The 24660-nt window shown below is 42.8% G+C and overlaps 2 protein-coding genes and 1 long non-coding RNA gene across 5 annotated transcripts; all 3 read right to left on the bottom strand.

Annotated features, from left to right (window-relative positions):
* Positions 1–2070: 2070 nt before the first annotated feature.
* Positions 2071–7917, bottom strand: LOC118370815 (uncharacterized). 2 transcript variants are annotated; one of them, XR_008136474.1, is made up of 4 exons: positions 7466–7915; positions 6413–7270; positions 2820–6272; positions 2071–2122 (listed from the first exon to the last, which is right to left on the bottom strand). It is a non-coding gene; the product is annotated as an uncharacterized LOC118370815 (long non-coding RNA). The 2 variants fall into 2 exon arrangements; XR_004822877.2 differs by lacking the exon at positions 2071–2122 and having other exon boundaries at positions 2448–6272; positions 7466–7917.
* A 2229-nt stretch (positions 7918–10146) lies between these two features.
* On the bottom strand, positions 10147–12304 carry LOC118365280 (DELTA-stichotoxin-Hcr4a-like). The gene is made up of 3 exons (XM_052518726.1): positions 12138–12304; positions 11120–11256; positions 10147–11027 (listed from the first exon to the last, which is right to left on the bottom strand). The coding sequence occupies exons 2-3, from the start codon at positions 11221–11223 to the stop codon at positions 10580–10582; spliced, it is 552 nt and encodes a 183-aa protein (XP_052374686.1). The 5' UTR covers positions 11224–11256; positions 12138–12304; the 3' UTR covers positions 10147–10579.
* A 560-nt stretch (positions 12305–12864) lies between these two features.
* LOC118370816 (uncharacterized) lies at positions 12865–14652 on the bottom strand. Of its 2 annotated transcripts, none has more exons than XM_035755971.2 (3): positions 14495–14652; positions 14050–14163; positions 12865–13535 (listed from the first exon to the last, which is right to left on the bottom strand). In XM_035755971.2, the coding sequence occupies exons 2-3, from the start codon at positions 14151–14153 to the stop codon at positions 13106–13108; spliced, it is 534 nt and encodes a 177-aa protein (XP_035611864.2). In that variant the 5' UTR covers positions 14154–14163; positions 14495–14652; the 3' UTR covers positions 12865–13105. The 2 variants fall into 2 exon arrangements, with proteins under 2 accessions (XP_035611864.2, XP_035611866.2); XM_035755973.2 differs by having other exon boundaries at positions 14050–14188; positions 14495–14642.
* Between the last annotated feature and the right edge of the window lie 10008 nt (positions 14653–24660).

The following is a 24660-nucleotide window of genomic DNA, read 5'->3' as shown; positions in this document are numbered from 1 at the left end:
ATACTTCAGCTGCTGGCTTCCCACCTCTCCTCCTTCTGCCTTTGCTCAGGTTTTTGCTCCAACACCAAGCCATTGTGAGGTGTGTGGTTGTGTCAGTGGTTGTAGGGGTCATTAAAGAGACACGAGCTTCAGCTTTGGAGAACAATTGCGCTCATAGCCTAGAAGCTCTACAAGCCACCCTCACAGCAGCTGTGAGAGAATACAGCAGAATGGGGCTGTCTGTTAACATCCCAAAAACAGGGGTCCATTGTCAGGTCATCTGATCCTCCCCCTGAACCACAAGCATTCTCCTTCTCAGACTCCTCACTTCGTACCACACTTTAAATACCTTGGAAGCCGTTTTTAACAACAGCAACCTGCACCTAGACACCGATGTTGCAGTCTACCAGGCAGTGTGTGTATCTACAGTCCTTTAATGATGTGAAACACGGACAGTCTTCAGTCGACATTTAAAACAACTGGAGTCCTTTCACATAAAATGCCTCCAACACGTTTGACCTGGCAGGACCGGAGCAGGAGCATTGAGGCGTCCATCACCCACCAGCAGCTATGATAACTCGGCCTCGCCATCCGGATGCTAGAGGATCGCCTTCCGGGAAAGATGCTCCACAGACAGCTACAACTGGGCCGACACACCGGGCAGGAAAAGCACTCTAAAGGATCCCTTGAAGACCTCACTAAATAAGTGTGGGGTAAACCCTGCCTTCCTCGAGACTGTTGCCACGGACCATTCCATATGGCGTGGGCTCTGCCAACAAGGTGTGCAGTTGGCTGTGGAAAAAAAGGACTGAACAGGCCATTGTGTGCTCTGACTGTCGCAGACAGTGCATACCACATCAGATTATACAGTCATCAGCAAACCCACAAGCAGTAGTAAATGTCATCATCAAATGCGATGGACTAACTTAAGCAATGTAAGTAAGGAGTCATTTAAGAGGCTTGCTTGGCTAGACTACTTGAAAAAGTGATTTCTTTCTTCTTGCCAAACATTGCCCTCTAAAGGTGAGTCTCTCAAATAACATTTCAAAGCAATTCCATGCAGATGTTCAACATGATTGAGACATATTGACACTTACATTCATCTGATTTAGTTTTTATTTGCACATTTCTTAAAAAACAAATCATGTAAAAAATTACTTACAAATGTCATTTAACATCAAAGTCGGAAACCCTTTGAAACGCATTAACCCCTAATGTGGATGCTGCCACAAGCATGGGGGAGATCTTCTGGATGGCCCCTATCGCTGCACTTCCAGCAGCCCAGAAACCCAAATACATTTTACCTGCTCCATCATGGCGTCACAGATCAATCAATAACAACACTCCAGAATAACCAATCCAAACCGCTGAGTTGTCAACACTCCAGAATAACCAATCCAAACAGCTGAGTTGTCAACACTCCAGAATAACCAATCCAAACCGCTGAGTTGTCAACACTCCAGAATAACCAATCCAAACCGCTGAGTTGTCAACACTCCAGAATAACCAATCCAAACCGCTGAATTGTCAACACTCCAGAATAACCAATCCAAACCGCTGAGTTGTCAACACTCCAGAATAACCAATCCAAACCGCTGAGTTGTCAACACTCCAGAATAACCAATCCAAACCGCTGAGTTGTCAACACTCCAGAATAACCAATCCAAACCGCTGAGTTGTCAACACTCCAGAATAACCAATCCAAACCGCTGAGTTGTCAACACTCCAGAATAACCAATCCAAACAAACCGCTGAGTTGTCAACACTCCAGAATAACCAATCCAAAACCTGAGTTGTCAACACTCCAGAATTGCTGAGTTGTCAACTCCAGAATAACCAATCCAAACCGCTGAGTTGTCAACACTCCAGAATAACCAATCCAAACCGCTGAGTTGTCAACACTCCAGAATAACCAATCCAAACCGCTGAGTTGTCAACACTCCAGAATAACCAATCCAAACCGCTGAGTTGTCAACACTCCAGAATAACCAATCCAAACCGCTGAGTTGTCAACACTCCAGAATAACCAATCCAAACCGCTGAGTTGTCAACACTCCAGAATAACCAATCCAAAAGTTGTCAAATCCAGAATAACCAATCCAAACCGCTGAGTTGTCAACACTCCAGAATAACCAATCCAAACCTGAGTTGCTCCAGAATTGTCAACACTCCAGAATAACCAATCCAAACCGCTGAGTTGTCAACACTCCAGAATAACCAATCCAAACCGCTGAATTGTCAAAACTCCAGAATAACCAATCAACACTCCAAACCGCTGAGTTGTCAACACTCCAGAATAACCAATCCAAACCGCTGAGTTGTCAACACTCCAGAATAACCAATCCAAACCGCTGAGTTGTCAACACTCCAGAATAACCAATCCAAACCGCTGAGTTGTCAACACTCCAGAATAACCAATCCAAACCGCTGAGTTGTCAAACTCCAGAATAACCAATCCAAAGTGAGTTGTCAACACTCCAGAATAACCAATCCAAACAGCTGAGTTGTCAACACTCCAGAATAACCAATCCAAACCGCTGAGTTGTCAACACTCCAGAATAACCAATCCAAACCGCTGAGTTGTCAACACTCCAGAATAACCAATCCAAACCGCTGAGTTGTCAACACTCCAGAATAACCAATCCAAACCGCTGAGTTGTCAACACTCCAGAATAACCAATCCAAACCGCTGAGTTGTCAACACTCCAGAATAACCAATCCAAACCGCTGAGTTGTCAACACTCCAGAATAACCAATCCAAACCGCTGAATTGTCAACACTCCAGAATAACCAATCCAAAACCGCTGAATTGTCAACACTCCAGAATAACCAATCCGAACCGCTGAGTTGTCAACACTCCAGAATAACCAATCCAAACCGCTGAGTTGTCAACACTCCAGAATAACCAATCCAAACCGCTGAATTGTCAACACTCCAGAATAACCAATCCAAACCGCTGAATTGTCAACACTCCAGAATAACCAATCCAAACCGCTGAGTTGTCAACACTCCAGAATAACCAATCCAAACCGCTGAGTTGTCAACACTCCAGAATAACCAATCCAAACCGCTGAGTTGTCAACACTCCAGAATAACCAATCCAAACCGCTGAGTTGTCAACACTCCAGAATAACCAATCCAAACTGCTGAATTGTCAACACTCCAGAATAACCAATCCAAACCGCTGAATTGTCAACACTCCAGAATAACCAATCCAAACCGCTGAATTGTCAACACTCCAGAATAACCAATCCAAACCGCTGAGTTGTCAACACTCCAGAATAACCAATCCAAACCGCTGAGTTGTCAACACTCCAGAATAACCAATCCAAACCGCTGAATTGTCAACACTCCAGAATAACCAATCCAAACCGCTGAGTTGTCAACACTCCAGAATAACCAATCCAAACCGCTGAGTTGTCAACACTCCAGAATAACCAATCCAAACCGCAGAGTTGTCAACACTCCAGAATAACCAATCCAAACCGCTGAGTTGTCAACACTCCAGAATAACCAATCCAAACCGCTGAGTTGTCAACACTCCAGAATAACCAATCCAAACCGCTGAGTTGTCAACACTCCAGAATAACCAATCCAAACCGCTGAGTTGTCAACACTCCAGAATAACCAATCCAAACCGCTGAGTTGTCAACACTCCAGAATAACCAATCCAAACCGCTGAGTTGTCAACACTCCAGAATAACCAATCCAAACCGCTGAGTTGTCAACATTCCAGAATAACCAATCCAAAAGTGAAGTGTGATCCATCACTCCAGAGAACACATTTCCACTGCTCCAGAGTCCACTGGGGGCGAGTATTACACCACTCCAGCCACCGCTTGGTATTGAGCATGGTGATCTTAGGCTTGTGTGCGGCTGCTTGGCCATGGAAACCCATTTAATGTGCTGATGTTGCTTCCAGAGGCAGTTTGGAACTTGGTAGTGAGTGTTGCAACAGAGGACAGACAGCATTCGGCGGTCCCGATGTGGCCTACCACTTCGCAGTAAACCACAGGAAGCTTCATGAAGTAGTCACCTGGAATGCAGTTCAATTCACAGGTGTACCTTGTTAAAAGTTCATTTGTGGAATTTCTTTCCTTCTTAATGTGTTTGAGCCAATCAGTTGTGTTATGACAAGGTATGGATGAAACAGAGAAGAAGCACAGTTTGGCTAAAGACCAAGTCCATATTATTGCAAGAACAGCTCAAATAAACATAGAGAAATAACAGTCCATCATTACTTTAAGACATGAAGGTCAGTCAATCCGGAACATTTCTGGAAAACCTCAGATTGCAGCCCAAATAAATGCGGAGTTCAAGTAACAGACACATCTCAACATCAACTGTTCAGAGGAGGCTGTGTGAATCAGGCCTTCATGTTCAAATTACTGCAAAGAAACCACTGCTAAAGGACACCAATAATGAGAAGAGACTTGCGTCATTAAGAAAGCTCAAATCAGATATGTATATTTAACTGTTGATTCAATTAGACCATGCCCATTCGAAGAGGATCTTTCTAAAATAAATACGAAGTTACTTAGGAATATTTTGACAAGCTAGCCTGCTTGTCATTAGTCTTCTCATCCATATGGTGTACCTTTCACTTACGTAACACCAGTCATTTCTGACATATACTCGGATTCATTTATGCTTTTCAAATCCTTTAATTTCACATTGGTGGGATAACCTAAAGGCAGAAGAAGCTTAGTCTGTAAACATATCCAAACAGATCCAACAATGTGTCTTGATGCAATATGCAAGTGATGACATTAATGTTTCCAATTGCATTAGGGATCTAAATCTGTGACTAAATAGGTAGGTACAAGATCACAAACGATGTATACATTATCTGGGTATTTGCATTTCAATGCGAGTTCAGCCATAATTGGTCTGTGGGATTGTGCCCTGTTTATTCTGTTAGCAACTGGATCACTGGCTGTCTCATGGTGTGTGTGAGTCATGATCGGGATGGCCTGAACTCGAATAGAATGGGAAAACTTCAGTAACTGCAGTCAAAACACAGTGGAACAAACCCAGAGTACAGTAACTTCACTTAGTAACTTAAGTTACTGCTGTTTGCCTTGGTTTTTTACTTTACTACTTATTTTGTAGTTACTGTAAATTTGACACTCCATAGTATTTTCTCTGAAACTAAAGTTAATTGAACCAGGGGACACAAGATAAAACAGATACTACAAAACCTGATTTCGGTCTTAACTCAATTTTGACCAAATGTGCAGTTACTGCAGTTTGCAGTTGTACAGTAGTGTCACTGGTGGCTGCTGAGGGGAGGACGGCTCATAATAATGGCTGGAATGCTGTCAGTGGAATGGTACCAAACACATTAACAATGTGGTTTCCATGTGGTTGATTCTATTCCATTGACTCCACTCCAGCCATTATTATGAGCCATCCTCCCCTCAGCAGCCTCCACTAAGTAGTGTAAACCTATGACCCTATCATTCTTGTTTGCACGTCTGGACATACAAGATTTGGAGGAAGGGGTGAGAGAAGGGGAGGGGGTGGCATGTTTGTGAGTGAAAGAGCTAGAGGACATCCTGCAGATGGGCTGACTTGCTGACAGATAGGACTGAGTGGCAGAGCATGCCAGAGAGACAGAGAGAGAGAGACCCTGCGATCGTGAACATGAAAATTGAGAGATGGCTCAAGGCAGACCCCAGTCATCACATTCCACATGCCCATTAATAACAGTGTTTCACAGAGAGACCACAACTGCACCCCACTTGCAGTGCATCTCCCACCAGAGACCATGCTTCTTGCGCTCTCTGAAGTCATCATGGCCACATTCTCCATTCACGACAATCTGTTGAGGCTGACATCGTGGGGGCTGAAGAGGATGCTGGGGGAGGATGCTTGGCCAGGTTAGCCTGGTCCCAGATCTGTCTGTGCTGCCAATTCCTATGCTGATACCTCTGTAATGTTGTTGTTGATGTTGTTGTTGTTTCCTAGAAGACCATGTGGTTCCGTGCCCCGATGAGTGGACAGGTGCAGGTGGAGGTGGACGCGGCCCCGGTCTAGGACTTGAACACTGTCATCACTGAGATCAGAACCAGGGCTTGGTGTCAAAGAGCCGTAGAGAGACCGGGGCCTGGTTCAAGAACAAGGCAAGGGGACAAACACACAGACATAGAGTACATCCCAAATTGCACCCTATTCCTGTAGGGTGCACTACTTTTGACCAGGGCCCATAGAGCTCTGGTAAAAATGTAGTGCACGAGATGTAGGGAATAGTGTGCATTTGGGACGCAACCCTTGTGTATGACTCCATGGACCTGAAAACATAACATTTCAAGATTATTTTTTCTGTTCAAGAAATAACAGTATTGATGATTTTTATTATTACGTTTTCATATCATATATTTTATATGTCTTATACTGATGAAATGTTTATTCATGAGTTAATGATTTTGACCTGTGCGTGTTGGTTCCCTCAGGCTGAAGTGGTGCAGCGGGAGGTGAGCTCCAGTACTGAGGTCCTGCAGACCACCAGTGTAGAGCTGAAGAGCGGCCAGTCCACTGCCAGAGACCTGGAACTGGGGCTGCAGTAAAGTGGCATTCCCAACACAACCGATATAGAGTTCCATGGTTTGGTGGCACGCCCAGCACGGCAGATTTAGAACTTCTTGGATAGAAGCACTTTAGTTTCTCATTTACCTGTCACATTATAAGACTCTCCGTTTGGACCCTATGATTTACTATTACAACATGCGTCATGATGCTCAGAACAAATAGGCCTAAAGAGTTTCAAAACAAGCCACAAATTATTTTTTACAGTTCCAAGGATCACTTCAGCTCAAGACATCACAACTCTTGCCCCGTACTCGTCTGCTGTAGGGATTGGACATACATCTATTTGGAAAATAAAATGCTAAGTGACCTCCAGAAATGAAGTGTACAAGTCAGACTTAACCAAAAAGGATTGAAGATTCAGAGTTCAGCTCAGTTCTCACTGTGTGTCTGTGGCCCTGCCCTTGTAGAAGGCTCTATGGAGGGGAACCTTGCGGAGATGGAAGCTTGCTACGGAGCCATGATGATGAGCCTACAGGCGTCGGTGACAGGTCTGGAGAGCCGGCTGACCCAGATCAGGTCAGACACAGAGCACAGCTCCCAGGAGTACCAGGCCCGGCTGGACATCAAGACCGCAGGCTGCTGAAGGGAGGAGACATTGGGTGAGCTGATCTCTCAACTCTAACCCCTTGACTCTCAGTACGACATCAGTCCTCCTCCTCTCTGATGAAGGCTGTCTGGAGGATATTGTGTCCTTTGAAATCTGTTAACATGAGATTTTGGTTCATTGTGCTGACATTTGGGATTTTTCAAAACTTTCTCCTCCTCTTTTCTCCTAATTTTTGTTCAATGGCAGCTAACCATCAAGTTAGATGTACCTCTATATATTGTGCCCAGTATTAGTTAGATAAATGCTCCATAACGTTCTGCTGTACAGTAGAGCAGTGTGAGTCATTACCTTGGATAGCCTCTAGGTGGCAGTCTTTGAAAGCAGATAAAGATGGCTCTCAGCACTTCACAGTAATACAGAGCACTGGGAAAACACAATAAATTGGTAACGTTAGTTCAGACCATGGAATGTTTTAGCAGATGAAGGTGCATTATTATCTTGCCAGCATTATGTTTAACACCAGACACAGGAGAATGTTCAGCTCTAATCAACTGCTTCTCTTCAAATCAAAGAGTAAAAGTACAGGAAATCAGCAGGAACTAGCTGACTACCAAGTGAATGCTGTGATACTGGCTTATGTGTATGTTGTTGTGCTTGGCTGTTTTTGAGGAAATATACTAAATGCCAAGCTTACTATTGTATGAGTCTATACACACGCACGCACGCACGCACGCACGCACGCACGCACGCACGCACGCACACACACACACACACACACACACACACACACACACACACACACACACACACACACACACAAACAAACAGACTCACGAATGCAGTCACGCACGCACACACACACACACGCACCCACACAAAACACAATCACATACAACACAATACATGAAAGCATGCTTAAGTATATGCAGGTGTATGAGTGAATAAATGTGGGAGATTGAAAGAGGGAGAATGTGAAAGGAGTGAGGGAGTTTATCCCCTTTCAAAGATGTAACAGACAAAAAGCCCTGCTTTGCGCGCGGTGTGGCCCCATCTGTTATAGGCGGCTGTGCCTGTCTCTGTTTCAATGCACCACTCAACAACGCTTCTAAGATTGAGCCTAAATAGAGCAAGTTTATGCTTCTATATTATGTAAATGCTACAGCGGGAGGAGAAACCTTTGATCAGGGCCTCTTTGTGGCGGTAACCAGTTAACGCAGCTTAAGCGAAATGAATCTACCGCGTGGGGGAAACAGAGTTAGAAATGCAGAGTTGGAATTGTAAATGGATTTGCTGTTAGAAACGCAATAACATCTGGCTGGGATGTGATTTAAGAGCTTCTGCAGCATTCTCTCCCAGCAGTACCCTCATTTTCACAAGGTTAATGATTGCATCCCTCCAATCGTAGCAGTACTATTAGCATAATATGTGTGTACTCCATGTGTGTAAGTCACTCCCATTGTGGGACTGGAGCAGTATTGTTGATAGTCTGAAATACCCATGCCTCAGCCTATAGGGCTCGGGAATTAGAATTAGACTGTAAGTAGAAGTGATAAAGGTTTCTTCTCTGTGTTGGTATTTAGTGAATGATAGCTGTTAGGGGGAAGAGACTTCCTATTCACTGGCTGTCATCTCCTCTGTCAGGCCCTCGAAGCAGTCGGCAGCTCTACTGTTCCTCTGAAGAGCCTTTGAAATGCTACATTTGCTTTCAATAGAGGTTTAATATTGACATGGTTGTGCTTCTCAAGGGTTACTATAATGCAAACTGTGCATTATGCCTTGACACATTTTAGGAAAACATTCTGTGGTGGAATAGGGTGTGCCTGGCATGGCCCTTGACTCACTACAACTCTGGGAGTCACTCATCTTGCTACAGATACACTATAGTTTAGCTGATCACAGGTACCCTCTACAGACTAAGCCTTGTTTAAGCAGGGGGGGGGGGTTCTACTAAGCTACAGTATATGGAATTGTTTTAAGAAGGTCACACCAAGGATAATTGCCTATTTGATACAGAATTTTAAGTCCCCTTGAAGTATAAAAAAAACACATGAAAAAATGATTTGATGAAAATGTAATATGGCCTTACATACTGCACATAACCAGTGGTGCAAAGTAAAAAACGCTTTAAAGTACTGCTTATGTCGTTTTTTTGGGTATCTGTACTTTACTTTACTATTTATATTTTTGGCAACTTTTACTTATACTTCACTACATTCCTAAAGAAAATAATGTACTTTTTTACCTGTCACCAAAAAGTACTCGATACATTTCGACAGGCAAACATTTATGTGGCTTAACCAACCAAGGCTCGTAACTTAACAATTGTATTTGTATATTTACAGATGGAATACAAGTTTGTTATTAAGGCACATAAAAGTTGACATGTTCCAGAAGGCATTTCTGCCAAAAAACGCATTTTGATTAAAAAAAAATGTTTTTTAAGTTCAAACGGCTCTCCTGTGAAGTCGTGACTTGTGACATACGCCTAGTTTCCTGAATCGGGTCACAAATGGTCCATTTCACACCCTTATCAAGAGAACGTCCCTGGTCATCCCTACTGCCTCTGATCTGGCAGACTCACTAAACACAAGTGCTTTGTTAGTAAATGATGTCTGAGTGTTGGAGTGTGCCCCTGGCTATCCGTCAATAAATAAACAAGAAGATTATTTGCTTAAAATAAGAAATTTGATATTATTTATACTTTTACTTTCGATACTTAAGTACATTTGAGCAATTCCATGTACCGAACACTTTTAGACTTTTACTCTAGTATTTTAGTGGGTGACTTTCACTTTTACTCAAGTAATTTTTTATTAAGGAATCTTTACTTTTACTCAAGTATGACAATTGAGTACTTTTTCCACCACTGCACATAACCTGCATGGTATGCAATGCATAATGTTATTCAGAAGTTGAAGACTTCATATCAGTATTAGCTATCCATTAAAGGCCAGAATAATTTTCCTTCATGGGCCAGTGTTGCATAATATTTCCAGGCTCAATCAATAGAGAAACTCATCAAACACAAATAGCTTTAGAAAAACAACAACATTTATTCCATAGACTATCATTGCCATAAGTAGATACAGACAGAGACAGCTCCTGGCCATGTGTTGTTAAGAGAGCTATGCACCCTCATCCTCCGGTGAGTCATTGTTTGATTTACATTTCTAGAGAAGATGCCAGTTGAAAGAGGATCCTACTGAGAGATGAACAGTGACTTCTACAGAAAAGAGCAGATATCGCTTCTGCCTGGATTCATAAACAAACTAAACTGTGATCTTGACCAGATTTACTGAAAGGTCATGTCTGGAAATTCAGACATGTCAGTAACAAAACATACAAACAGTAGCAGTACGGCAGAATAGTAATATCTATTGGTGGATGGATTGGTTAGAGAGGTACAACACAGCAGAGGTATACTGTAGTGCTGGTGGAGAGGGTGGAGGCTGGAGGTTCCCCTTAGTGGGCCTGCTGGCTGGGAGTGAACAGCTTGTCCCATACCTCCACCTTCACGATGGCCCTGCCCATGGGGGACATGGTGGCCTTGATGTCCAGGTAGTTCCCTTCATAGCTGATCCCTGAGCCATTGGCTTCTTCTCTTATGAAACCTTTCTGGTCCTTTTCATAGTACATCTCTTTATACAGTGACTCATCACAAGCTCGGCCCTTGTTGAAGATGCCCACGGCGAACCAGTTCTTGTAGATGTTGTAGTCCCATGGCACACCGAACATGAGGGCCACCGTCTCGATGTAGTCGTTCCGGGACCTCTCAAAGAGGTCATAGGTCAGAACGCCATAGCTGCCCGTTGCCTTGCCGCTTGATTTGCTGAATGTGCAGACTTCGGTCTTTAGGGGCCTCACTGTGGGCTGGGGAGGGTTGTAGGTATCCCCACTCTCCAGGAATACCCTAGTGAGGACACACGCACAACGTTACGCTTTCAACATTTCCTTGAATGTACAGTGTGACAATAACAATAGTTTGGTAAAGTGTGTACTCACTTTGGGTTTATGAGACAGTAGTTGTTTGTGAGATTGGTGATCTCAATTGTGACATTCCTCTTGCTGCTCAGGTTAGCGACCACGGCCTCGGCTGACTCTGCCATTTTGGAGTGGTTCTGATATGTACCTCTTTATTTCTAGAATACAGAGACTAGCAGGGTTAAGCCTTTCAGTTAGACTGCTGTGCAGAAATACATCTGTGGTTGACCCCCTGGGATGCCAAGGGGATCTGTATTCATATCTGATCCAATTCCATCCAAAAACGTACTGTAGAATACAGTTACTGTAAGTGACCCTCTGAAACCCTTCACTCTTTGTTACGACATGCCTTGCTCAGTGTCAAGAGGTTTTTCTCAAATACAGTAGAGAACTTTTCAAATTTCAAAAGCAACGTCTTCACGACACGCACAGGTTTTAAACAGCCAGTTTAGAATGGGAGACGTGGGAAAAAACCTGAGAACTTGTGTGTAATAAGGAATACTTCAAAGCTGTTCTCAACAATAACAAGATGGCTGCTCACTCTGCTCAGCTCATTAGGAAACCTGGCTCTTTCATTACATTACTAAGTAACGGTGCAATAAACAGTTTAGAGAGGGGAAACCTAGAGAAAATCATTTCCACTTTCATTTGCAGGGAAATGGACACAAATCAAACGGATGTCTCACATGTAAACTGTACTAATTGATTCACATATGCCCAATAATGAATCTATAAATTGTCATCATATCAATGGTTACCGTGGGAGAACCAAATGGAAAGAAGATTTGTGTTAAAAAGTATCATGGGAAGGGATCAAATGTAGGTGGAATACTGGCACCCTTACAACTCCTACAGTATATAACCTCTAGTTCTACTTATTCCAGTAATACTCATAGTGGTCATGAAAAGAAGTAACATCTTACCTGTAAAAGTAATAGGAGTAATATCTTACCTTTAAAAGTAATAGGAGTAATATCTTACCTGTAAAAGTAATAGGAGTAATATCTTGCCTGTAAAAGTAATAGGAGTAATATTTTACCTGTAAAAGACTTCTCTCAGCGTGTTCTCTCAGCTCTAGAGTTTAGTTTAGTAAAAATGCACCTGACAGGAGGGACCTTTTTTTCAATCCAGGAAACAGTTTCACTACTCTGTCAAACACTCTCAGAACACCCTCCACCCCACCCCAACAACATTATGTTGTCTAGCTCTGTGGGAACGAGTCCGTACCACACCCTAATCTGGGTTTGGAGTTGGCAGACCAGAACAATAGATGGTTCCAGGTGGATAAAGTCCCATTATGTAAGCAGGGAGCAGTCACTCTGCAGTATACTCCGTTTCTCATGATAGATTATGTGTGACTGCATGCTTGACTGACTTGGAGGAATTGGGTGATTCATTGCAATGGCATTGTGCAACAGAGGCACTGAAAAAGCTGAACAAGTAAATACATGCACCCCTGAAGCTACGGTCATCTCTTATATGCTGCAGTTCTACAGGACGTTGGACAAGGCAAGAAACCAAGAACCATGTGAACCCTGACAGGATTATGATCAATTCTGAGCCAATAGTCACTGAATCACATTGGATTATTGTATTAGTATAAGGTCTCTTTATGATTCATTGAAAACGGACAGTTCTAGAAATCTGAATTCAATGTATAACCTTTTATTCTTAATGGTAAATATTAATGATACATGAAACGGTTCAATAGATCGGGTGTGTAAGTACATGTTAATAAAGGTTATCACTAAAACATCTTACACCAATTCATTGTTAAACGTTTTATTAAAACAAACATGTACAGGTGCATAAAAAGACACAGAATCAAATATTGTGAACAATTAGACAGTAATATCTTCCAGTTGATAAAGATTTATTAATTGGATAACATTAACCACCTACGTTGGTTGATTCATTCATTCTTATATTTAGTACGTGATTATGTATCAATATAAACTTGTTCCCTGCTGTGAGTTGGAAAAATGTCTCAGCTACCGGCTTGTTTTATTAGTGCCCCATTTTATCATAGAGCTCCACCTTAATGATGGACTTCCCAACATTGGACATGGTGGCCCTCAGGTCTACGTGTTGGGCCTTGTACTCCACCCCTGACCCACTGGCCTCTGATCGGACAAACTTGCTGAAGTCCTTCTCCTTGTACATGTGGTTGTACAGTTGCTTGTCGCAGGCGCGTGCCACCTCGAAGACGCCCACCCCCAGCCAGTTCTTGTAGAAGTTGTAGTCGTAGGGCACAGAGAACATGATGGCCATGCGTTCTGAGCACACGCGGCTCTGCATGTGGAAAAGGTCGTAGGTCAGGACCCCCACGGCGCCCGTGGCTGTGTCGTCATCCTTGGTGAAGGAACACACCTCTGTCTTGGTGGTGCGGACAGTGGGCTGGGGTGGGTGGTAGCAGAAACCACTGGACATGTACACCCTGGGGGGTTAGTAATGGGAATGGGGTGTCATTAAAGTTCTAATTAATTATCTGAACATTCATGTTGCTGATAAAATGCTAAACCTTACAACTGGACTTAAAGTTGTGTGAAAATACACTTTTTAACTTTTAGGATCACTGTCTCTCTACTTTTAGTCATTTCACTCTTCCTTTCTTCCTGTCCAGCCACTCTGTGCTGATGGATGGAGTGTGAGTGCTGCTATGGATTCGTAAGCAACACAGAGTGAGCCAGCGTGCAGTGTGCAATGAGCCACGTTGTGTCACTTCATGATGGATAGGTGGATGTACGCAAAGACACGTTACACATGAAAACCACCCATCCAAGAGAAGCCTGTCATAAAATATATTTACTCTGAGAAATGCACCGAAAAGTAACATACAAATAACAATCTGGGGATGGTCAGCTGGTTTGTTATCTGGTTAAGTAATTTCATTTCCATAGTGGTATACTTTATGTAATGTAGGGAGATTAGAGTATTGAATGGCAACATACTTGGGGTTGATGAGACAGTAACCGGTGGTGACATTGGTGAGCTCTATAGTACAGTTCCTGTTGGTGGTTAGAGTGGCTGAAACGGCCTCTGCGTTCTCTGGCATCTTGGCTGGTCTGAGCGAGTTAGAGGGGGAAAAAGCTGTATAGTGGTATTTAGATGTGTGGAAACAGAGTACGTCTGGAGTGTAAAGATAATGACAGCTGAAGACATAATATTTCTCTCATGAGAGTAGCTTTGCCAACACAATCAAAATAACATTCATAAAACATCTCTTTAATCTTCCCTTCAAACTTAAACCTCAGAACAGGTTTGCAGGCAGATGCATGTTTCTAAAAATCTAGGCACGGTAGCAAACAAACCATTCTGATCCCAATGCATCACTTGCTAAATATTGTAGCAGGCAGAAGACGTGAATTATGATGAAGACAATGTAAAGATATTCACCTTCTAAGTTCAGAAAACTCCAGTTGTGTCAGGCAGAGTAGAGTAGATTCGTGTTTCCCCAGACTGGTGGAGGAGAGGAGGAATTGGCTGAAGTCACGCCTACTCCGATTACACTTTTGCGTGTTCGTGCACAAACACAGGTGTGGCACAGAACACAGAAACAAGGCATACTTTTGAACGAGAGCAGCCAAAAAAAGAACGAAAAACAGGAAATACTGCATACCAATGTAATAGTTTAGACTTTTCCTGTATTTATTGGTGTTATGCTGGCTGCTGCCAGTTCTATTATTACATCAAATACTATGGGAGAAGATATTTTAGATTGAAAAGTAAGGGATTTGTGCCAATGAGACTGTTGTACCAAATGCTATCCATACAGCCAGCTCTACAATACTCATAGAACATTCCATAGTACTGACATGATGAGGGAGATCAAATGAAACATTGTTGCTGGTATCACTGCAGGCCTGGGAAAGATGTGGGTTCTGCATCTGTACATGTGCACGTACCGACCTGTAACAGATTCCTCACAGCCAGGTACCACCCTATCAAAACAATGCATTGCGACACAGCCTTTGACACACCCCAGCTTCACAAACCTCTCCCTCACTCACACTTGTCAATAGAAAAATAAACACACCCTTCTTTTAATGTAAAAACCGAGCGGGGGAATAATTACTCAGCATCGATTGAGAAACCCAGTGGATACCGGATGTCCAAAACGTCTGCTGGTTATTGGTGGCTGGGAATGACAACTGAATGAACAAGAGCTACAAATGTGTGCTTTGGAAACCCATGTAATTATCATAGGTTGCATCCCAAATGGCAACCTATTCCCTATATAGTTAAAAATGTATATATTTCACCTTTATTTAACCAGGTAGGCTAGTTGAGAACAAGTTCTCATTTACAACTGTGACCTGGCCAAGATAGAGCAAAGCAGTGCAACACAAACAGCAACACAGAGTTACACATGGAATAAACAAACATACAGTCAATAATACAATAGGAAAAGTCTATATACAGTGTCTGCAAATGAGGTAGGATAAGGTAGGAAAGGCAATAAATAGGCCATAGTGGCGAGATAATAACAATATAGAAATTAAACACTGGAGTGATAGATGTGCAGAAGATGAGTGAGCAAGTAGAGATACTGGGTTGCAAAGGAGCAAAATAAATACATAAATAAAACTATGGGGATGAGGTAGTTGGATGGGCTATTTATAAATGGGCTATTTATAAATGGGCTATGTATCGGTGCAGTGATCTGTGAGCTGCTCTGACAGCTGGTGCTTAAAGTTAGTGAGGGAGATATGAGTCTCCAGCTTCAGTGATTTTTGCAGTTTGTTCCAATCATTGGCAGCAGAGAACTGGAAGGAAAGATGGCCGAAGGAGGAATTGGCTTTGGGGGTGACCAGTGAAATATACCTGCTGGAGAGCGTGCTATGGGTGGGTGCTGCTATGGTGACCAGTGAGCTGAGACAAGATGGGGCTTTACCTAGCAAAGACTTATAGATGGCCTGGAGCCAGTGGGTTTGGCAACAAATATGAAGCGAGGGCCAGCCAACGAGAACATACAGGTTGCAGTGGTAGTTAGTATATGGGGCTTTGGTGACAAAACGGATGGCACTGTGATAGACTGCATCCAATTTGCTGAGTAGAGTGTTGGAGGATATTTTGTAAATGACATAGCCGAAGTCAAGGATTGGTATTATAGTCAGTTTTACGAGGGTATGTTTGGCAGCATGAGTGAAGGATGCTTTGTTGCAAAATAGGAAGCCAATTTTAGATTTAATTTTGGATTGGAGATGCTTAATGTGAGTCTGGAAGGAGAGTTTACAGTCTAACCAGACACCTAGGTATTTGTAGTTGTCCACATATTCTACGTCAGAACCGTCCAAAGTAGTGATGCTGGACGGGCGGGCAGGTATGGGCATCGATTGGTTGAAGAGCATGCATTAGGTTTTACTTGCATTTAAGAGCAGTTGGAGGCCACGGAAGGAAAGTTGTATGGCATTGAAGCTTGTGTGGAGGTTAGTTAACACAGTGTCCAAAGAGGGGCCAGAAGTATACAGAATGATGTCGTCTGCGTAGAGGTGGATCAGAGAATCACCAGCATCAAGAGCGACATCATTGATGTACACAGAGAAAAGAGTCGTCCCGAGGATTGAACCCTGTGGCACTCCCATATAGACTGCCAGAGGTCTGGACAACAGGCCTTCCGATTTGACAGACTGAACTCTGTCTGAGAAGTAGTTGGGAAACCAGGTGAGGCAGTCATTTGAGAAACCAAGGCTGTTGAGTCTGCCGATAAGAATGTGGTGATTGACAGAGTCGAAAGCCTTGGCCAGGTCGATGAATACAGCTGCACAGTATTGTCTCTTATCGATGGCGGTTATGATATTGTTTAGGACCTTGTGCGTGCCTAAGGTGCACACATGACCAGCTGGGAAACCAGATTGCATAGTGGAGAAGGTACGGTGGGAATCGAAATGGTCGGTGATCTGTTTGTTAACTTGGGTTTTGAAAACCTTGGAAAGGCACGGTAGGATAGATATACAGTAGGTCTGTAGCAGTTTGGGTTTAGATTGTCTCTTCCTTTGAAGAGGGGGTTGACCGCGGCATATTTCCAATCTTTGGGGATCTCAGACGATATGAAGGAGAGGTTGAACTTAGTAATAAGGGTTGCAACAATTGCGGTAGATAATTTAAAAAAGAGAGAGTCCAGATTGTCTGGCCCGGCTGATTTGTAGGGGTCCAGATTTTGCAGCTCTTTCAGAACATCAACTATATGGATTTGGGTGAAAGAGAAATGGGGGAGGCTTGGGAAGTTGCAGTGAGGGGTGCAGGGCTGTTGAGCGGGGTAGGGGTAGCCAGGTGGAAAGCATGGCTAGACGTAGAAAAATTATTATTGAAATTCTCAATTATAGCGGATATAGTGATCCCTATGGGCCCTGGTCAAAAGTAGGGCACTATAAATGGAATAAAGTACCATTTGGGTCACACTAAATGCTGTGAGATGTGCTGGTGTAATTGGATCATTGCTGACTGCTGTAATAGTGTTACCAGATTTCAGACTTCACCAGATGGCGCCAAACATGCACTTACAGTTTGAATGGTCAGCCTTATGGACAAATAGAACTTGCTTTACGAAGGTCGCAATGCTTTCAGAAATGCACTGATGCTTCTGTGTTGTAGTTTGACCTTTCAATATCAGAAATTAACATTTAGTCCTGCACAGATTTGATAGAGTACTGTGAAAATGTCATGTTATGGTCAACAACAATAACCGTGAATCACAGGAGGTTGGTGGCATCTTAATTGGGGAGGATGGGCTCGTGGTAAAGGCTGAAGTGGAGTTGCTAGAATGGTATCAAATACATCAAACACATGGTTTCCATGTGTTTAATGCCATTACATTTGCTCCATTTAAGCCATTATTACTATCCGTCCTCCCCTCAGCAGCCTCCACTGCTGTGAACATAGGACACACAGCAACCTTCAGCCATAAGGACTAGAATAAGGCATTCTTTCTGTATGAATGAGTCCGAATGTTAAATGCATCTTGGTAATTGTGTTTGTATAAGTGGGATATGTTTATAAAACAAATCTCAACCTGATCATATTAGTCCTACTATTTACATTCAAAGTCCTCTTTAAACTTACACACCCAAAACTAGAAAACACAACCGGATAAGAGCTGAACACACAATAAACATTCGACAAGATGCAGTGAAAATCCAGTCGTCGGTCACGGTAATTGTTATAGTTTATGCCTTGATTGTCTTTTATCTTTGTCGCTGGGGTTTATCCGTGACTGAAGAACTGCATATTAAACTATTATTACTGATGCATAGAGCTCAACGTTTCTGAAATATCATTGTTCCGTATATACAACCATTTCTTATTGACCTAACACACCTACTGTATATCAATCGTTGATGTGCTCTGCTTGGTTGATGGCAAATTGCTATGGAATGTTCTACACATTGCACATTACACACGTTGGGAATAAAATATAGATTGAGTTTGAGAGAGAGCGAGAGAGAGAAAGATCAAATCACATTTGATTTATCACATGCACTGAATACAACTGGTGTAGACTTTACTGTGAAATGTCTGCTTATGAGCCATTCCCAACAATGCAGAGTTGAAAAATAAAATAGTGACAGAAAAGGAATAAAATAAAGTACACAAGAATAGAGCTATATGCAGGGAGTACCAGTACCAGATCAATGTGCAGGGGTGCAAGGTATTTGAGGTAGATATATACTAGAAGGCAGGGTAAAGTAACTAGGCATCAGGATAAATATAATAATAATAGTGAAATAAAGAACAAAGAGAGAGAACGAGGCAGACAGAGAGGGTGACTGAGGCACTCACACTCCTGACTCACTGTCTGCTGGCTTCCAGACGTCGTTTGCTGTCTATGCCAAACTTGTATCTTGCCCCATCCCTGATGCACCATATCCAAGACTGATACTAGTAGTCACATCCATCTATAGTATATCTGGAATGTCAGGCGTTTCCTTTTTCTATAATCTGTCATGGTCTGAGTCCAAATTTGAAAATTTTGGTTCCAACCAATGTGTCTTTCTGAGAGGCAGAGTAGGTGAATGGATGATCCCAGCATATGTGGTTCCCACCGTGAAGCATGGAGGAGGAGGTGTGATGGTGTGAGGGTGCTTTGATGGTGACACAGTCAGTGATTTATTTAGAATTCAAGGCACACTTAACCAGCATGGCTACCACAACATTCTGTAGTGATACGCCATCCCATCTGGTTTGCACTTAGTGGGACTATCATTTCTTTTTCAACAGGACAATGACCCAACACACCTCCAGGATGTGTAAGGGCTATCTGACCAAGAAGGAGTGTGATGGAGTGCTGCATCAGATGACCTGGCCTCCACAATCACCCGACCTCAACCCAGTTGAAATGGTTTGGGATGAGTTGGACCGCAGAATAAAGGAAAGCAGCCAACACGTGCTCAGCATATGTGGGAACTCCTTCAAGACTGTTGGAAAAGCATTACAGGGGAAGCTGGTTGAGAGTGTACAAAGCTGTCACCAAGGCAAAGGGTGGCTACTTTGAAGTATCTCAAATATAAAATATATATTCATTTGTTTAACACTTTTTTGGTTACTACTTCCATATCTGTTATTTCATAGTTTTAAGGTCTAAAATGTAGAAAATAGTAAAAATAAAGAAAACCCCTTGAATGGGTAGGTGTGTCCAAACTTTTGACTGGTACTGTATATACTGTATACAGCGGGAGAACAAGTTTTTGAATCACTGACGATTTTGCAGGTTTTCCTACTTACAAAGCATGTAGAGGTCTGTCATTTTTATCATAGGTACACTTCAACTGTGAGAGACGGAATCGAAACAAAAATCCAGAAAATCACATTGTATGATTTTTAAGTAATTCATTTGCATTTTATTGCATGAGATAAGAATTTGATACATCAGGAAAGCAGAACTTTATATTTGGTACAGAAACCTTTGTTTGCAATTACAGAGATCATACGTTTCCTGTAGTTCTTGACCAGGTTTGCACACACTGCAGCAGGGATTTTGGCCCACTCCTCCATACAGACCTTCTCCAGATCCTTCAGGTTTCGGGGCTGTCGCTGGGCAAAATGGACTTTCAGCTCCCTCCAAAGATGTTCTATTGGGTTCAGGTCTGGAGACTGGCTAGGCCATTCCAGGACCTTAAGATGCTTCATACGGAGCCACTCCTTAGTTGCCCTGGCTGTGTGTTTCGGGTCGTTGTCATGCTGGAAGACCCAGCCACGACCCATCTTCAATGCTCTTACTGAGGGAAGGAGGTTGTTGGCCAAGATCTTGCAATACATGACCCCATCCATCCTCCCCTCAATACGGTGCAGTCGTCCTGTCCCCTTTGCAGAAAAGCATCCCCAAAGAATGATGTTTCCACCTCCATGCTTCACGGTTGGGATGGTGTTCTTGGGGTTGTACTCATCCTTCTTCTTCCTCCAAACACGGCAAGTGGAGTTTAGACCAAAAAACTATATTTTTGTCTCATCAGACCACATTACCTTCTCCCATTCCTCCTCTGGATCATCCAGATGGTCATTGGCAAACTTCAGATGGGCCTGGACATACGCTGCCTTGAGCAGGGGGACCTTGCATGCGCTGCAGAATTTTAATCCATGACGGCATAGTGTGTTACTTATGGTTTTCTTTGAGACTGTGGTCCCAGCTCTCTTCAGGCCATTGACCAGGTCCTGCCGTGTAGTTCTGGGCTGATCCCTCACCTTCCTCATGATCATTGATGCACCACGAGGTGAGATCTTGCATGGAGCCCCAGACTGAGGGTGATTGACCGTCATCTTGAACTTCTTCTATTTTCTAATAATTGCGCCAACAGTTGTTGCCTTCTCACCAAGCTGCTTGCCTATTATCCTGTAGCCCATCCCAGCCTTGTGCAGGTCTACAATTTTATCCCTGATGTCCTTACACAGCTCTCTGGTCTTGGCCATTGTGGAGAGGTCTGTTTGATTGAGTGTGTTGACAGGTGTCTTTTATACAGGTAACGAGTTCAAACAGGTGCAGTTAATACAGGTAATGAGTGAACAAGAGGGCTTCTTAAAGAAAAACTAACAGGTCTGTGAGAGCCGGAATTCTTCTTCCTTCTTCCTACCAACCCTGCTTCATACAATGTCATACAATGTGATTTTCTGGATTTTTGTTTTAGATTTTGTCTCTCATAGTTGAAGTGTACCTATGATACAAATTACAGACCTCTACATGCTTTGTAAGTAGGAAAACCTGCAAAATCGGCAGTGTATCAAATACTTGTTCTCCCCACTGTACATATATACAGTATATTAAAATACAGAAACACATTCATGGGAAGCACAAATAAAACATCACCCAGAAGAACATTTACATTCCTCGGCAAATAAGTCTCCAGACAATAATTTAAATTGCCAGAAAGGCACCAGAACATCAAGATTGAATGTTTTTAGAATTTTGTTCAAGCAATATGGTGCATTAAAACTAAAATACCCTCGGAACCTCAAGAGTTAATCAATCCAGTGAATGGGTTAGGCAACTCAAGTGTCTATACTTCAACAGCAAAGTTAGATAAGATGGAAGTTTATGATGTAGGGCCCACAAAAGGGAGTAATACAGAGATCTATGGGTCTTTAACGAAGTCCAGACCACCTTTTGATACAGGATGCAGTGATGAGTATCAAACATGTCACCTGTAACAAAACGAAGGGCACTTTGGTGGTGAGAATCCAAAGGTTTAAGACGATTAGCAGCTGCACTTTGATAAACAACATCACATAATCAAGAACTGATAAGAAGGTGGACTGAATAATCTGTTTCCTACTGCTTAGAGAAAGGCACAATCTGTTTCTGTAGAAGAAGCCAACTTTAAATCTTAGCTTCTTAACCGGCTCATCTATATGTTTTTTAAACGTCAAATCCGTATCAATCCAAAAAGTATTCATTTGCGGGAACATGTTCTATTGGAGAACCATGTAATGAGTGAACATGTAGTTCATGTGAAACAAGAGTTTAAAAACAACATGCATTTTGTTTTGCCTGTGAACTTCAACTTAGCGCGAACAGTTTCAGTCAGTCTGCCATTACCTGGCACTTCCCAAGGACTATTTTCAGTCTTTCCTGTGTCTAGACCCTATCTATCTATACTACCCTTTAATGTAACTTTCCAGTCAATTAGTGGGCCTACATGTTTAATGGTTCGCCAGTTACACATTGAATGCTTGACTTGTATTCATTCTAGTATAGAAGAAATGCTAAATTGTCTAATCAACAAGGATTGTGATCCAATGATTGTATGCAAATTCACCATTTACATATCACATTATGGCTGTGCAGAAGTCGTATAAATGCATAGGTCTCTGTGAATTAACTATTTTGATGAATCCTTCGAGCCATCGGAATAGTCTGTAAAAGGTAAAGGTTCTCAAACATGGGGTAATGGGTGGAGGGGGAGGCGGGAGGAGAGGGGGATTATGTAAACTTCAGCGTCTGATTAATTTTGGCCTGAGACCTATCTCTGGTGATGGCGGTAAAGCGGGGAGAGGAGAGAGAGGAGAGAGGAGCGTGCTGATTGATTGCCGCAGGGGGAAGCAAGGTTCTGCACGTTACCTTTTTGATGAATACGCTGTCAGGGCCCGCGAACAACCAAATATGGCCCCGTAAATGAATGTTTAAGCGGTTATGCTATAAGTATAAATATTAAACGTCCATTAAGGGGGATTACACTTGGTGCCACTTTGAAAATAGATAATAAAAGGACGGGGGGGATAACCCTGAACAGTGCAGGTGCATGGCTGCCTGTGTGTTTGTAATTCTCCTCTAACAAATGTTAGAATTCTCAGCAGCGGCGAAAAGTCCTTGACATTAATCTCATTTATTCTGTGTGTTTGTGTGTGTGTGTGTGTGTGTTTGCAGACCTGCGTGTGTTTTCAAGAGGGCGAGAAGAGGAGGACTAAAGATAGGGAGGCTTTAACTTGACAGAGCATGCCAGTGCATCCCCCTTCTCAAATTACGGAGCGATTAAAAGCATCCACGGTGTGAGAGTGTGAATAAACGCCTGGTTTAAAGATTATTTGTGCTCAGCATGAAATAATTCCCCCTCCAAAGAGAAATCAATAGCGTTGTGCTGTATGAATACATTCGTGTCACTGCCTGCCGAGGGGACAAGGAGAGGAAACCTTGCTCAGGAAATGGGTTTAGACAACACACATCAAAATGACTGAAACCCACAAATTCCAAACGATCAGTGCTGATCCAGAGAGGAAAGCCTGAGCAAGTAAGAAGACATTGGGAGCAAAACCAGTTCAATATGGAATTTAAAATCATAGGCCCAACCATCTTCAGTCCATTTAGTGACAGGCATAACGAGACACGTAATCCAAATGGAATACTAACAGCTCTATTTCACGTACACATCCCTCCCAATGTGATTTCAATCTGTTAGAACTCAGTAAGAGAAAATTCAAAGTTTAGGAATCAGTCACTTTTGAAGCTCCTGCATTTTTCTAAATATGCAAATATATTCAACAAGCATTTTTTCAAGTAAGCATATTCCAACTAATGTTTGGCAAACATCCCCTTTTTCCTCACCCCCCTCCCATATGTGTTTTTCACCCTCATTTGAGTAATGGCTAATCTTTTTCAATTGGGCACAGATAATTTCTGCTTAATTATTATGTCAACTATGCCAAAACAAAAACAAAAATACACACACACACAAACACTCTCTTTCTCTCTCTCTCTCTCTCTCTCTCTCTCTCTCTCTCTCTCTCTCTCTCTCTCTCTCTCTCTCTCTCTCTCTCTCTCTCTCTCTCTCAAATATACTCAAATATACTGTACACTCCGGCTCTGCTGGGAGTGTCTTTGTTTTTCCATAGTCCATGTAAAAGGACTCAACACATCTCTCTCTCTCTCTCTCTCTCTCTCTCTCTCTCTCTCTCTCTCTCTCTCTCTCTCTCTCTCTCTCTCTCTCTCTCTCTCTCTCTCTCTCTCTCTCTCTCTCTCTCAAATATACTGTACACTCCGGCTCTGCTGGGAGTGTCTTTGTTTTTCCATAGTCCATGTAAAAGGACTCAACATCTCTCTCTCTCTCTCTCTCTCTCTCTCTCTCTCTCTCTCTCTCTCTCTTTCTCTCTCTGGCTCTCCGCTCCTCTTCCTTCTTGTAAGACCAATACACGACATTATAAACTTAGTAATTAGTGGCTTGCGTAGGCCATTTACTGAATTACCTTCAAACATTGACACACGATCTGCATGTAAGTGAAATAGTTCTATTGAATAGTTGCCGTGCATTTCCACATCCTCAGACTGTGCTCTCTCATCCTCACATTGGCTAAATGATGAACGCCAGCTCTCTGTCTAGGACTGATCCTCAAAGAGCAAGACAGACAGGAGGTCAATACACACAACTGCCCATCCGATCTCTGTTCTGTGCATTGGCTTTTCTTTCTCTTCTCTTCTCTTAAACCCCCCAACCCAACCCATGCCCTGCCACTCCGTCCCCTCTACAAACATGTGCCGTCCCCTCCTTCCAAACCCTCCACCTCCACTTCGTTCAGTCCTCCATCCTGCTTTATAAAAAATATGATCCCATTGACCCAAAAGCCGCTGAGAAGCGTTGCTC

The sequence above is a fragment of the Oncorhynchus keta genome, chromosome 5, assembly GCF_023373465.1.
Source record: "Oncorhynchus keta strain PuntledgeMale-10-30-2019 chromosome 5, Oket_V2, whole genome shotgun sequence".
NCBI lineage: Eukaryota > Metazoa > Chordata > Actinopteri > Salmoniformes > Salmonidae > Oncorhynchus > Oncorhynchus keta.
Note: the sequence above shows the minus strand (reverse complement) of the source record. Positions and strands in the feature narration are given on the sequence as shown.

Excerpts from the sequence above, each read along its gene's own strand:
- LOC118370816 (XM_035755971.2), bottom strand. The coding sequence starts at position 14,153 with ATGCCAGAGAACGCAGAGGCCGTTTCAGCCACTCTAACCACCAACAGG. Across the intron at positions 13,536-14,049 it reads TACTGTCTCATCAACCCCAA|GGTGTACATGTCCAGTGGTT; the intron begins GTATGTTGCCAT and ends CTAACCCCCCAG.
- LOC118365280 (XM_052518726.1), bottom strand. The coding sequence starts at position 11,223 with ATGGCAGAGTCAGCCGAGGCCGTGGTCGCTAACCTGAGCAGCAAGAGG. Across the intron at positions 11,028-11,119 it reads TACTGTCTCATAAACCCAAA|GGTATTCCTGGAGAGTGGGG; the intron begins GTGAGTACACAC and ends TGTCCTCACTAG.